The 16,353-nt window shown below is 35.8% G+C and overlaps 2 protein-coding genes and 1 pseudogene across 3 annotated transcripts in view; 2 read left to right on the forward strand and 1 right to left on the reverse strand.

The window, feature by feature from the left end:
• Positions 1 to 16,353, forward strand: part of LOC143251089 (uncharacterized) — a 181,802-nt gene that overhangs the window by 107,073 nt on the left and 58,376 nt on the right. The window lies entirely within an intron of this gene.
• Positions 4,677 to 6,971, forward strand: LOC143251092 (uncharacterized). Its single transcript, XM_076502455.1, has 3 exons — positions 4,677 to 5,571; positions 6,050 to 6,253; positions 6,491 to 6,971. The coding sequence occupies exons 1-3, from the start codon at positions 5,560 to 5,562 to the stop codon at positions 6,806 to 6,808; spliced, it is 534 nt and encodes a 177-aa protein (XP_076358570.1). The 5' UTR covers positions 4,677 to 5,559; the 3' UTR covers positions 6,809 to 6,971.
• On the reverse strand, positions 13,212 to 13,302 carry LOC143251091 (guanine nucleotide-binding protein G(o) subunit alpha pseudogene; annotated as a pseudogene).

The raw sequence follows: 16,353 nt of genomic DNA on the forward strand, positions 1-16,353 counted from the left end.
TCTGCTAAGTCCACCGAGGGCAATCGAATCCCCGATTTTAGCGTTGTAAATCGCTAGATTTACCGCTGTACCAGCAGGTGACATTTAGACTGTTACTACGTGATTTGGCAAACATTACTGTAAAAACTAACATAGGCAGATATTACGAAATGAGCTGATAGACATTACTGTAAAAAAGTAGCATCTGTTTATATTAATTTACTTGATTTTACAAACAGTAATACGCAATGTAATATCTGTTTGAATTAATTTTTACTCGATATAACGAAAAATACTGTACAAGGTAACATCTGATTAGATTATTACTAGTTGAGTTAACAAAGGGTAATGTAGAAACTAACGTTTGTTTAGACTTATTACACTTAACTCTCCTGTAGTGATCGGTAAGTCTGAAGGCTTATAACACTAAAAATTGATTGGTTTGTTTTGCACAAAGCTACACGAGGGCTATCTGAGCTAGCAGTTCCTAATTTATCAGTGTAAGACTAGAGAGAAGACCGTTAGTCATCACCACCAACCACCAACTTTTGGGATACTCTTTTATCAACGAATAGTGGGATTGACCATCACATTATAACGCTCCCACAACTGAAAGGGCAAGTATGTTTGGTGCGACGGGGATTCGAACCGTGATCCTCGGATTACGACTCGAGTGCCTTAACCACCTGACCATGTCGGGCCTCTAAAAATTAAATTTCAGTAACGAAGGGAGGCAGAAACATGTTGTATAGCTTTGTGTTTAACAACAAACAAACAAAATTCTAGTTTATTTGACGAAGTGATCAAAAATGAAAATCGTTTCGGTGTTCAGCATAAACATTTAAAATACTTTTAATTTCTACCTCAAATGTGATTCTGTTACAGTTATAGAGTCTATATTGAGCTAAAATGTTTATATTAAGTCGCCACCTGGTGGATAGTATTCGTATAAACATAATTACTCCTGTAAGCAGTTTGTACTTAGCACATTTAATTTCCTATATTACTCTTTTCCTGGTATAAAATATTTACGTGTTAAACACGGGGAAAGAATTCTCTCCCTATTTAAAAAGGTACCTGAACCTAAACCAGGACAACTGTTTCGACAAACAGCACGGGCTTTAAGTTTGATTAAATATAGAAACAGAAGTGTTTCTGCCAAACCTTTGACAACTTCAAGTAGCGAAGCTGTTAAAGTTTACATTCCCAAATTGCTTTAAATTTAGTTTAACAGCTTTCTATACAGCAGACATGAATACAAAGCCCGATTAGTTGACTGAATTGCTCAACGTGATATAATAGTTGACGTCACGACGTTGTAGTGAGTTAAGCTCAAAACTTAGTTAAACTATTTGCTTTCATGATGTACGAACAAACATAACATTGAGACGACATAGAAAATAAATCAAATTTTAGTGTTAGTTTTAAGTTTAATTGTATCAGAAAATATTCAAAAACAACGTCAAATTCCCCTAGTTTAGGAGTCTGTATATTTGTTTTGGATTTTTTTTGTCCACCTATAGAAATCTATGAAATGTAACGTGAAACATGTTCTATATTTTAAACGCAAAGGCAAACTAATGTGGCAGGGGTTTAGTTTAGAGAGAGAGAAATCTGAAGAATTCTCTCCCCAACTGGAGTGTTCAGGAATGTTGTGGTTCCTCTTCGTCTCCTCGCGTGAGAAATTTTGGCATTTTATTTTGGCTTTTTTAAGGTAAAGAAGAGAGGTTGGTCTTAATACTGGGGAGCGAGACAAAGGCGGCACCGGAGAGGCCAGCCAGGCCAGAACCCAAACAGCAAATGTCAAAGTAAATATGAACGCGAGACGATCCGTTTCAGGGCTGGGCAATAATGTTGCCTTGACTGGGATCTAAAGATCCAATGCTCGAGATATGGCTGTGGTGGGAAACGGGAGTGCCCCAAGAAAACCCACTTTCACAGGACAGGCCCCGAAAGACTTACCTGTCCTGTGCCCGAGACCTGAAAAAGAAGTACATATTATGGTCATGAGGTTTATCTTTTATGTACTTTGTTGTGTGATTTGTGATTGCTGAAATATGTTACACGGTGAAGTATATTTTGTTGGTCCACTGGTTGATTTACATAGTGATGCTGTTGGTTTGTTTCTGTGTTCTGCTTTTAAATAATATTTGTATGACATTTCTGAGTCCGTTTCTGAGAGTTTGTAAGTTACTGATTTGGTGTACATAGTTTACGGAAGTGTATGGTGGTAGTCTGTAAGCTGCTCTTAGGATTTTGTTTTGTTGTACTTGGATTTTCTGAAATGTGTTATTTGACGTATTATATGTGACTTGGCATCCATATTCTATTAACGGACGGATGTAAGCCTTGTATATTTGGATAATGGTTTCTGGTGAGCATTTTGAGTGTTTGCTAGTTAAAGTCATGAAATGTGAAATGCGTTTTTTTATTGATGAGTGTATGTTGTTAACATGTTTTTTTCCATGTTAGTCTTGTGTCGAAAGTGATACCAAGGAATGCGATGTGTTTGCTCATGTTAATGGGCGTATTTCCGATTGAGATTTTTACTTTTTCTAGAGTTTTTTTTTTTTTTGTCTTTTTAATTTCCTGTAAAAGGTGATTGCTTGTGTTTTAGTTTGATTTAAAACCACTTTCCACTTGTTGCTCCAATTAGAGACATTGTTTAGTGTTTCTATATTTTATTCTGAGGCTATGTTTTTATGGTTTTCAATCTTATGGGACTAAAAAGCAACCAATGAAAATTCAGAAACAACTTTCCACGCCTACCTCTGACATATTCCACTTTATAATTTGCTAACAGATTTTTCTTAGGCCAACCAACGCCCATTAAACCTGTAACCAATAGAAAGCCTAGATTTCATCTGCTTTATTACCACAGTTGTCATGCCTGTGGGCTTACAGATAGTTGACAGTTTGGTTTGATGTTAAAAACAAATATTCCATGAGGACATACAAGGAAGAGTAGTTGAATTTCTAACTGCTCAAGTGACATGGTTAATAGTATTCGAATACAGGTGTCATAAATCTGCTATCGCTGGTACTACAGGAAACCCTGATTCTAACTTTCTGGATGGGGCTTGTATAAACAAAATCCAGACTTAACACATTATGACACATCGAAATGTGAAATGACATATCTAAACACATCGAAATGTGAAATGACATATCTAAACACATCGAAATGTGAAATGACATATCTAATCACATCGAAATGTCAAATGACATATCTAAACACATCGAAATGTGAAATGACATAGCTAAACACATCGAAATGTGAAATGACATATCTAAACACATCGAAATGTCAAATGACATAGCTAAACACATCGAAATGTGAAATGACATAGCTAATCACATCGAAATGTGAAATGACATAGCTAATCACATCGAAATGTGAAATGACATAGCTAATCACATCGAAATGTAAAATGACATATCTAAACACATCGAAATGTGAAATGACATATCTAAACACATCGAAATGTCAAATGACATAGCTAAACACATCGAAATGTGAAATGACATAGCTAATCACATCGAAATGTGAAATGACATAGCTAATCACATCGAAATGTGAAATGACATAGCTAATCACATCGAAATGTGAAATGACATATCTAAACACATCGAAATGTGAAATGACATAGCTAATCACATCGAAATGTGAAATGACATAGCTAATCACATCGAAATGTGAAATGACATAGCTAAACACATCGAAATGTGAAATGACATATCTAAACACATCGAAATGTGAAATGACATAGCTAATCACATCGAAATGTGAAATGACATAGCTAATCACATCGAAATGTGAAATGACATATCTAAACACATCGAAATGTGAAATGACATGTCTAAACACATCGAAATGTGAAATGACATAGCTAAACACATCGAAATGTGAAATAACATATCTAAACACAACGAAATGTGAAATGACATAGCTAAACACATCGAAATGTGAAATAACACATCGATACCGTTCTTTCTTTCTGTATACACACAATAATATCAAATTCTTAGTTCACTTAGTTTAGAGCTGTAAAAATACCAATAAAGGGTTTTATTTTCTAGCAAACATCTCAAAATGCGATATGTAAATATTCAGTATTTTTATTCAAATAATACAGTTTTATTATTACAATAATACAAAATGAAAGCTTTGCGGTATTTCTGTAGTTGATAGACACTTTTGTAAGGTGGGTATAAATTATGCACTTTTAATTATTTGGTTTACTTGCTTAATTCGACTAGCTTTCGAAAACATTAAAATTTTTGTTCATCACTAGAGTTTTGAAGATACACGCGCTTGTTCCGAGATGTCAACCAATCATATTTCAAGGGAAATTTTCGAATAAATGTAATGGTTCAACGCGCCATAAAAAAATCTATAAAAAACACATTTCAGTTTGAAAGCGAAAAAATTAAATCAACAGAAGTTGTTGTTGTTTTGAATTAAGCTCAAAGCTACACAATGGGCTATCTGTGCTCTGCCCACCACGGGTATCGAAACCCGGATTTTAGCGTTTTAAGTCCTTAGATATACCGCTGAACCACAAGGGGGCAAATCAGCAGAAAACAGCAATCAAGTGTTTTATGTTTTATTGTTTTATTAAATACTAACGAAGCTAATAATAAATATGAAAAACATAACTATTTGAATATCATTATGGTATTTATTTTACAGTTGGCTATGCTTATATAGCGTAATTTACGTAGTTTCCTAGACTTGTGTGTGAATAGAACGTAGTGTGATAAGAAAAACCAATATCCAAATGTATTTTCTTATTAGTGAATAAGTTATTACTGTGGTTAATAAGGAATAGTCTTCATAATTCTAAATTAATTCAACAGGTAATAGTGAATCTCGAGAAACATCACGAACTTTCAAAATCGTCTCATCTTTCTGCACAGTTTCACTCGGTCATTTCGGTTTCAATCTCTTTTCCCCTTACTCATTTCTATTTCTGTAAGTTAAAATTCGCTTTTAAATTGTTCTGTACTCGAAATTACGTTGCGTTCTTCACGAAGGTTGTAACGTCTTGTTTTTTGTTCCGTGTTCAACCTAGCGAAACCTGGATTTTACCCCCTCCAAGACGTGTTCAGGTTTAATGAACAAGAAGGCATCAAGAAACATAAAAGAGAACAAGTTGAACCGAAACAACAACAGATTTGTTCCATTTATTGTTTCCTATTCCCAATTACTCGTTATTTTACCACGTAACACTAACAAGTAGGAAAGCCTGCTTCCAGTTTTTTGTAAGTAAAAACCTGTATTATAAAACACATAGTTACGGAGAACGCTGGACCAATATTTAGGTGGCCAGAATATATCGATTCAAATAAAAATGGCCAACTGGAAGACACAGTTATTATCTTCTTTTTTCTATATACATTTTTTGTTTGTTTTCGAGAGCGTACTCTAATTATAAGAAAGGAAAGTAGATCCTCTCACTGAGTATATAAAGCTGCAATGTTGGCTACTAACTCACAAGTAGCATCAGTTCTTCATCTTGTGACTCAAGAAGAACAATAAGGAGAAAGACATAAAGTCATCATCAACAGAAGAACAGAATGATTAGAAAGGTAAGGTTATTGGATTTATTGTCAGTTAATATATTTAGTTCAGTTGATTTAATAATTAGCAAGTATTGTAAATCAGGGGAAGTTTTCAATCTACTGTGGAAGTCGAAGTGCAGACGTTTTAAGTTTCAGTTCTCTGTAGAAAGTAGCTAATGGCTGGTTATCTGTTTCAATGTGGTTTAGCCTGCTTCACTGTCCATTAGATTGATCGCTTTCGTATTTTCTGTGTTTAAAGTACATTCTGCTTTAATATTTCTTACTGCTTTTAACAAATCAATATAGTTTATGATGACAAGCAGAACATGGTCGACAGAGATGTTTCTGTGAAAAACATATCACTTTTGTTGTCTGTTATATGAATATTAAAACCCAATTATAACTTTTCGAATTTTATGTCACTTCCATTTTTCCACGTTTTCCTTTATACCAGTTGTGATGTGTAGTTATATCTATCTTTCAAAGTAAACCTGTGTTGTTACAGACCGTTGTCCTTCTGTCACTGTGTTTAACGTCAGTGGTCATATCTGACCCTGTCATTCCTGACTCCTCAGCTGTTAAGGAGGACCCATTACTGGCTGAAGCCACAGGCTATGGTGGGTCTGGTGGTGGCGGCGGAGGACACGGTGGTGGTGGCGGCGGCGGCGGAGGACATGGTGGTGGTGGTGGCGGCGCTGTCTCTATCCAGGTAAATTTTAAAAGAAATAAACGAAATGCATATTTATCAAAATTAAAAAATGTATTTAATTACTTTAGTTATATGTGGTTCTTATCGGGTTTGTTTAACTATTTGTAGTTTTACAAAGTTGAAAAGAATCTCTAAATCAACGCTTTTGTTTCTCTCTCTTTATAATTCGAATGCTTTAAATATGTATTAATGTCTTTAATTGTAGATTACATTGACTGTTGTATTTACTGTAAACAGGCACAACCCGTTCAAGTTAGTGTAAGCAGCTTCGGAGGTGGAGGTGGCGGAGGCTTTGGTGGCGGAGGAGGTTTTGGCAGTGGTGGCTTTGGAGGTGGTGGCTTTGGAGGTAGTAGTTTTGGGGGTGGTGGTTTTGGAGGTGGAAAAGGCCATGGTGGTGGAGGAGGTGGTGGTGGCGGAGGCACAGTTTTAGCCTTACTTGTCTCACCTCTTTCCCTGCAAACCTCAGGCGGTGGTGGTGGTGGAGGACGTGGATTTGGAGGTGGCGGATTTGGTGGCGGTAAAGGAGGAGGTGGTGGTGGCTACGGTTGGGACTGAAGTAGTCATAACTATTTTATGAAATCTTAAGTGAAGAACGATTTCTTTTCCTCTACATACGAATTTACGTTTCAGCATATTTGATTTTAAAATACGTACGAAATGAAACTGGCTTCGGTTTCATTCTTCTCTATTAAATAAATGACCTTTGATGAAAAGCTGAGTTTCAGATGAATGTGTGTGTTTTTTTGTCGGTTGTGTTAAATTCACGTGAAACTCTGTTTACCCAATAGTATGAAATAACAAACATGGTGAAGCCACTTTCTTCAGTTGTAAACTTGTTTTATTCTCTCTATTTCTTGTATAGAACATTAATTACTTACGTTACTGAATTGTGTTTGAAGTCTATTTAATATAATGGTACACAATTAGTGTTAAGTTAATAAAATATAAAACAAATTGACTTGTTATCGGCAATTCTTATAGAAAGTATGTATTAAAACTTGTACTCAGCTATTGTAAGATGTGACACTAACATGGAACATCTGGTTTTATCCAGTATTCTCCTGATAAGACCTGTATAATCGAACGGTTTCACTCAATTATTACTGTAAGATATTAGCTGACATGGAACATCTGGTTTCATCCAATCTTCTACTAATAAGACTTGTATAATCGATCGGTTTCACTCAAATATCACTGTAAAACGTAAGCTAACACGGCACATTTGGTTTTATCTAGTCTTTCCTGATAAGACCTGTATAATCGATCGGTTTCACTCAAATATCACTGTAAAACGTAAGCTAATACGGCACATTTGGTTTCATCCATTCTTTTCCTGATAAGACCTGTATAATCGAAAGGTTTTACTCAATAATTACTGTAAGATATTATAATAAAGCTCCAGCTTTTCATAGAAAACTGTAAAACTTTATGTGTGTATGATGTTTACATACCGTCAGAGTAGGTATTTAGAATGTTTTGTTTATTTGACAAACCAGTTGAACTATTGACCTGATGGAGGACAAGGATCCAGTAGCACTGGTCTCTAACACGAATGCTCTTAGATAAATAATGTAAATAAGCACAAAAAAACTGGCAGTATGAAGCATATTGTTGTGATATCTAATCTTGGACCTTTTGTTTTGCCGTTCATAACGCTAGTAAGTGGACCTGGTCCAGCCCAGAATTCTCGAGCAATACACCGCTGGCGTCTCTAAATATATATACAAATTACAACTGAAAAATAGAAAGATAACCTGTTTAATTTGTTTGTTTGTTTTGGAATTTCGCACAAAGCTACTCGAGGGCTATCTGTGCTAGCCGTCCCTAATTTAGCAGTGTAAGACTAGAGGGAAGGCAGCTAGTCATCACCACCCACCGCCAACTCTTGGGCTACTCTTTTACCAACGAATAGTGGGATTGACCGTAACATTATACGCCCCCACGGCTGGGAGGGCGAGCATGTTTAGCGCGACGCGGGCGCGAACCCGCGACCCTCGGATTACGAGTCGCACGCCTTACGCGCTTGAACCTGTTTAAAGATGAGAATTTTGTTAAACAAATCCAAATAAAAAGACAAAAAATAGGCAAAACAAAGTTTTTAAGTGACACAAACTCAGATGAGTTTTACGTGATATATCAGCTAGTGTTGCCCTCTATACAAATTTATAAACGCTTCTAATGATTAATGAATTTAACATTTTTTGTCAAGTTGTTATATTAATTGCGCACTGTAATCCTGTATAAAATTTACTGAGAATATTTGGGTTCCGCCATCTGGTGGACACTACTCGCACTAACCTTTTTTAATTTACATACATATCTACGGAAACCTAACAACGTAGCCATGCCAGGCCGTGGTTTACCCTTAGAAGACAATGTAATGAGCTTTGGAAATTTCAATTTATGTTTGAAAAACCAAAATAACAGTAGTTTCATACCAAAAATAATATAATTTTAGACAGCAGAAATAAACATTGTCAGTAATTATAATAACTCATCATGTCGTGGACAAGTCGCACTTCTTACAATTATATTTGAATTGCTAGATTTTATAACTATTATATTAGTAGGTACATTTACCTAGTTTTCGAAAATACCTTAAAAGTTTTTTTTATGTCATTATTATTTCTAATTAATTAAATATTGTTCATATTCAATTTGACATGTTGTTTACATATGAGTATGTAAGTTTGATCTACTGTTTTCATTTGGACGTGGTAGTTTAACATATCATATTGTATTCGAATTAAAGTAAAAAAAACAAGAAAGTGAATTTGAATTTCAGTTTGGTAACATTTAAAATTGTACTTCCTCTCTCATCTGAATCGTTAATTAATTGTAGATATGATCTGTTTTGTGTTTGTTCTTCTCAGGGTATGACTAGTCGTGACGTAATCACTTCTGTGTTGGTTTGTTTTCAGAGTAAGACCAGTTGTGAGACATCAGTTCTGTGTTCATTTTTCTTCTCTTAAGAGCAACCTAAAATTTTTTATTTACTATTTGAACGCTGAGAGCTGATGAGACATTCTAAACCATTAGGCCTAATGCTTGTAACAAATGTACAGCCTGGGGTGATTCTTATCGTTTGCGCTAGGCATATCAAAAAATCATGTGTTTAAAACGGCTGATATGGATAGAGAAAGCACTAGTAGAGGAACGAACAACGTTTCGACCTTCTTCGGTTATCGTCAGGTTCCCTACCCATACCAGCCGTTTTTAAATATATAATTTTCTCTAGAAGTGGGTTTTCTCGTCATCACGGATTATATAAAAAATCGTCCATGTGTTAAATTAATCCATTTATATTTTTAAAGTGTGGATGTTTATAGCTGTCTCTACAAATCAAACATAATTTACCTATTTTTCACCAGGGTTGAAAGAAGCCTTTTTTTTTATTCGTCAAGCAATTCTAAACAGTCTGCAAGGCACGCCCCCGAAGGAAAATTTTGAAAACACAGGCACTCTGACTTTTTTTTTTTTTTTTGCTAATTTTACTGTAATTTATTGAAAGTATTAATGGTTTGCAAGCATTCAGTTATGATTCACAAAATTCTGTTCACTGGCGCTATTCCTCACCATAACTAAAAGCAACACACAAGCACGTACATTTGCAGGTTACACATGTAATTTATTATGCGTAGCTATACATGGACATAAGTATATATACACTACTATAAGTCAATTCACCTAGGAGTGATTTTGAGTGTTAGTGTAAGTTTAAAAGTCCTGTAGTTATTGTGACAAAATACTGGTCCATCTGCTACCTGGACTTGCTCTGGAGCATATCTTAACTTGTGCTATATGTAGTTTTGTGTCCAGTTTAAACAAACCTGGAACTTGTTTTCGACATCTCGCGCAGGGAAAGAAACGCCATGTTATCTGTTCTCCTATGAACACGAATTTGTACGAAAATATTTATTACTCTTGTTTTCATTCGCCAAACAATTTACTTATTTCAAAAATTATAATGTATAAATAGTGAAATTGGACTGTTAAGATATTTTACAGATGTTAAATTTATTTGACACATAGAAAATATATAAAACATACAACAGGATTTACAAATTATTTTATATCACTTCAAAGAGTTCGTAAAATGGGTGTATTGGACTGTCACTTTCTACCGTAGCCGCCGCCTCCTCCATAACCACCACCGCCTCCTCCATAACCACCTCCACCACCTCCTCCTCCATAGCCACCGCCTTTGCCACCACCCCCTGATACTTGTAAGGAAAGAGGTGATGCTAGAAGAGCAATGACATTAGCCCCACCACCACCATAACCGCCCCCACCACCTCCACCATAACCGCCCCCACCACCTCCACCATAGCCGCCTCCACCACCTCCACCGTATCCACCACCACCTCCGCTACTCACACTAACTTGTACTGGCATGGCCTATAGATTTTGAAAAAAAACAACTTTTTCTTAGTATGACAATATACGAATGTATCATCAAGTTTTTATATAGAAATATGTCTATATATTGAAAAACCTTATAAATGAATACATCCTATCTTGTCTTGAAATAAATAAAAACGTTTGAATATATTACAAAACTATTAATGTAGGAAAACTCAAACATTATAAAATTTTTAAAATATAACATATAAACATACTATCAGAATCCCTCAAATATTTTAGGCCAAGTTAGTGCCTTTATTGCAACAGTGCTTCGTCAAATACAGGATTTCTACAGTACTACAAAATAATTCTAATCGCAGACACTGAAATCTTTAAGTCCACTTCTATTAGGCCTAATATTAATTGAGCCTTTATCACGTACGGCCTACATTTGACAAAGAGATAAATGAACGCTGTTCTTCGCTTTAGTTTAGTTAAGGACACACTTTACAGTGCTATAAATAAATAAACTTACAATGTTACTCTGCGACCTCTTGCTACATCTTTTTAAAATCTTTGATAAGCTTTTAAAATATTGCTATACAACACGTGGATGTAAATACACGTTTTGTTTACAACCGTTGAAATGAAGTACGCGCGCATGCGCTTTTAGATATTTTAGATAGAAGTGTGCGCGCGCATTTTCAGAACAGAGAAAACTAAGTATTATTGTAATAAATTAGCGTATTTCTTATCTTATGGTGGCTGTAAAATTTCATGATTGATTACAGATAATTAGACTATATAAAAATGTACTTTAATATTAACATATTTAGAATATTATTATTATTTCTACTTGCCTGGATGCTGACAAATCCACCAATACTTCCACCACCACCACCTCCATAGCCTCCACCACCACCACCACCTCCATAGCCTCCGCCTCCGCCGCCTCCTCCATAACCTGATGCATCAGCAATAAGGGGATCCTTCACTCCTGAGGTAAATGATGTATCCTCAACTTCAGAGTACACTGATTCTGCAAGGGGATCGTTCGCACTCAGAGAGTATGTGGGGTCAACAATAACCGTCTCAGCCAGCACGGCCACCAGGAGGAAAGAGAACCATGGAATCACTGTCTGAAAGGTGAAGAACTCTGTGTTGAATGAATATTCGTCTTCTACAAGTTTACAGATGTTTTAACAGTGTAAGATGAAATGTCCTCCATTCTTCTAACAACACATCACACACCAGTACAAAATGACTTGCTTGACATGTGAAGAAAGTGATGCTTAGTTACGATTACTTTTTACATGCTGTTAAATATTAACCACAGGAAAACGTATAAGATAGAGAAGAAAGGTGGACGTGAAACCAATAACAAAGAGTTAAACAAAGCGATCTTATAAGAGTTAGAGGAAAAGAATCGTGTTCTATGTGTTTTTACGAGTAAACTTCGATACCTTAATGTACATGTTGCGGCATTACGTTGTGCTCTTTTATGTCCCAAATATAGTTATAGTGTCATGTTGTTGTCCCGAGTAAAAATGACTGTCAACTCGTTTTGGCCTGTGTGAAGTTATGAGGTGTTGTTTATTTCTTGTTAGAAGGTCTGAGTGTCACTTAAGTCATCTAACAAAAACTTCCAGGAACTTACGTGTCACCCGTTGAGTGACACAAACGGAAAACTTTGAGAATGAAAATAAAAAGTTATTGATTCTGAAATCAATATTTGTTGTGGGATGCAATTTTGCCCCCCTCAGAAGCAGCACAGCGGTGTGTCTACAGACTTACATCGTGAGACACCTTGTCTCGATACCTGTGGTGGGCAGAGCACAGATAGCCCGTTGTGTGGTTTTGTGCTTAACTAACAAAACAAACAACAACAATGCAATTTTAACCGGAAAACGATAACACAAATTTTGAAAAGCGGTAACAGCACTTTTTAGCACTAGTGTCTTATTTTCTCGTTGCGAGAAAATAAAATCATTCCGTAATTATTTACTGCTGGTACTAAATTCAAGGACAACGTAGACAGAAACAAAAATAAAACGTGACTTCTTACCTTCTTGCTCATCCTCTCGCTGAAGATGCCAGCACCACCTGTCCGTTTATAAGAGAACTGTTTGATAAGAACAGAAAGAAGCAATGTTTATTATCGAAAAGACTTGATCTAGAGTTTATATATACCTTGGAAGGCATTGTTTTCCTCGAGGAAGTCATTAGGTCATGTGACAGAAAGAATTATGGGAAACTAAACGAAAAGGTGCTCGAACTGACTTCTAGCGTTTTCGGTTGAATACAATTAAATACATAAAAAAAATTACGGTAAATGTCCCTTCTTCGCTATGTTTACTAATTGTAGGTCAGACGGTGCAACCATGGGGACTATCCTAATCTGCAAAATATATATATATTGTCTGCAAATAAAAGAGTATAATACGAATTAATTCTAAATTCAACAATGTGTAAAATACGCTCTCTTTATATTATATTAACAATATCTGTTAAATAAAAAAAAAAAACATTATTCTTCTCGCACTTCTTGGGCTATTTGTATTCGTAGATGGCCCCTAGGAACTAAGTGCTGGTGAGTTTCTCAGAGTCCACTTACCTGTTGTTACTACAAAGTCCCGTTATTCCTCTACGCTCCACATCCAAACCAAGACACGTATTACGTCGACTAACTCCATGCGTGTCGACAGCTCTGCTCGCACATCTCAATATCTGAACAGAACAGCAACACACGTGCATGTGGACGTCAGCTTTTTTTTTTTTCTGATTATTCATTTTACTTCTTATTTGCATGTGTCTTAAAACTTTGAAATAAACATTTAAAAAGCGGTCGAAATGCTGTTGTAAAAATATCTAAATCGTTTATCTCGTCTTTAGAAACTTCAGGCTTTTTCAGTTTATACAAGATCATACTAAATCTTCCAATACTGAAGTCAAACTTGTAGTACATTTAAACTGTACGACAAACACAGTTCCTGGAGAGTAAACAAATGAAACTAGTATATTTAGACTGTAATCTATCTATACTCCCAACGTTGTGATGTAGTAACAGTTTGATATACAAATACATTTAAATGTATTTCTTGTTGTTTTTGCGTAATTTCGGGTATCTTGTGGAATAGTAGGAACAAAGTCATAAGTCTATAAGCTGATTTGTTTCTTGAATTTTGAAAGTTACTTAAGGGCTATTTGCGCTGGCTGTCTCTTACTCAGGAGCTATAGACTAGAGGGAAAGCAGCTAGTAACCACTACCATCTCCAACTTTTGGACTACTCTAATCGAATAGTGAGATTGGTCATCATATTTTAATGCCAAATGGCTAGAAAAAAGCAAGCGCCTTCTGTTATATGATTGGAACCCAAGATTCGCACACTACGAGTTGGCCTTATAAATGGGAAATAAGAAAAATGATTAGCAAAGCCATAATGGGGGGTTTAGAGACATAGTGAAGCCATAATGGAAGATTCAAAAGCACACCATATATATATAAAGTACAGCTTCCGCGGGATGGGACATTTGACACCCCACACACATACAGGATTTCAGAAGGAAATTTACTTGAATAGGTTATTAAAAAAAAAAACTACCAGAAAGAAACTATTGTAATATAAGTAACGAAATTAGGTGTACATAAATAATTCCAGAACATCGCATTCAAACTTTCAGGCCTGCTTTTTGCGATGAATAGTGTTCACAGGTTCTAGACTTAACTCCACCTATAATCATTTCTGAGGGCGCCCATTATATAAATGCTCATTTTTTTATTGGTCTATTCAATTTCATTATACGCCATATAGTTGTTTTTCGTTACACTAACTCAAGACGAACAAAACCTCAACTGCTAAACCTAACTTTAAGACTGGATGGACTGAAATCCCTTCTCATTTGAAAGGGTACAAAACGTATGTAGGCTTAACTTAAACAAAACCAACCCAAACTAAACACAGTTTAGCTACGTATATCTTTGAATTATTTGGTCGTTACTGTGGTAGCATTAACGTTACTGCGTGATAAATAATTCTGCTACGTATGCAGTAAAATTGTTTTTTGCCATGAGCAACAGAAATCACATGTATTTAGACTGTACTTAAAAATATGGCTGAAGTACAATAAAAATACATTTATTTTAAATAAACTAAAATTTTAGGATAAAATAAAAAGCTTCCAAAGTTACGCAATCATTATTTACTCTTATCACTAAGATTAATTATTTTGTTCAACCGTGATTTTTTCCTTGTTTCTTTGCTTGATCGAGTCTGGCATGGCCGAGCGTGTAAGGCGTGCGACTCGTAATCCGAGGGTCGCGGGTTCGCGCCCGCGTCGCGCCTTGGGGGCGTTATAATGTGATGGTCAATCCCACTATTCGTTGGTAAAAGAGTAGCCCAAGAGTTGGCGGTGGGTGGTGATGACTAGCTGCCTTCCCTCTAGTCTTACACTGCTAAATTAGGGACGGTTAGCACAGATAGCCCTCGAGTAGCTTTGTGCGAAATTCCAAAAACAAACAAACAATGATCGAGTCTCTAGTAATTAAACCCACAAAAATAATGAAAAAATTAAAGTAGCTGATTTATGCTAACAAATCATTTACTTTAAAGAGGAAAATTCGAACGTAATTCTTATCTTGAATCATATGAACTTGGAAGAATTTGTTTGTCTTTCTTTGTTTGTCTATTTTCCTCGAACTATTTAGGTAAGTACGACTCAATGGAAGAGTAAATTTGTTTGTGTTTGTGTCCTTGTTTCCTTGGGGAAAAAACAACAACTATTTCTAAAACAAGGTAAATGCTCTTCGCTTTAAAATATTGTTTCATTTTTTTTTAATCTTATTTGTAGATCGAAGGTCCTTAACTTACGATGAAACTAAGTTGGCAATGTATTACTCGGCTTGTTTGCTTGAGGAGATAAATTAAACCAGTTATCCAGTAACCGTCCTGTCATGAAGGCGTCAGAACGTAGTTGTCTTTCCATACAAAATAACCAGATGGTTAGGGTGTTCTACTGGCGTTCTGCAGGTCAAGGGTTCGAGTCCTCATATAAACAAACATGCTCACCCCTTTCAGCCTTGGGGACGTTATAAAGTTACGGTCAATCCCCCCATTCGTTGATAAAATAGTGGCCCAAGAGTTGGCAGTAGGCGGTGATGACTAGCTGGCCTTCCCTTTAGTCTGTTACTGTTGTATTAAGGATGGCTAGCGCCGATAGTCCTGATGTAGCTTTCCTCGAATTTCAAATCAAGCTAAACCTTACAAAATTTTGTGATATGCCTAAGTAAAAAAGTAGAAATAACAGTTAATATAATTTTTACTTTAAAAATTCGTTTCAGATAAATATCTAAGATTTTACTTCTGACATTTCTGAAAATGTTTTCTGGATCCTTGAAACTAAACATAATATTTTTAAAACCAAAAATTGAAGAGACTCAAACTAGTTTGCGCATGCGCATATTTAGTTATCTTTGTAAATCAGCCAGCACAACAGTATTAGATCAACATTTCATGCAAAAACAGATAGATAGATATTTCTCTCTATCCGCTTGCTCTTGTGCTAATATGTGTTTCATTTAAATGATAAGTTTAAGTTTGTACACATATGTACTCTGATACTAGCCTTATAGGCACCGTCAGGTTATGACGTCAACAGGCACCGACAGGTTATGACGTCAACAGACACCGACAGGTTATGACGTCACTGATGAAACATTCCCGTGACTCTTTCTCGTGAAAACACGCGTTTGAGAAAGA

This window comes from Tachypleus tridentatus, chromosome 5 (genome assembly GCF_004210375.1).
Source record: "Tachypleus tridentatus isolate NWPU-2018 chromosome 5, ASM421037v1, whole genome shotgun sequence".
NCBI classification, from domain to species: domain Eukaryota; kingdom Metazoa; phylum Arthropoda; class Merostomata; order Xiphosura; family Limulidae; genus Tachypleus; species Tachypleus tridentatus.

What these genes read in the sequence shown, in the direction of transcription:
- LOC143251092 (XM_076502455.1), top strand. An exon ending in GCGGCGCTGTCTCTATCCAG is followed by an intron (nt 6,254 to 6,490) that starts GTAAATTTTAAA and finishes TACTGTAAACAG; the next exon opens with GCACAACCCGTTCAAGTTAG.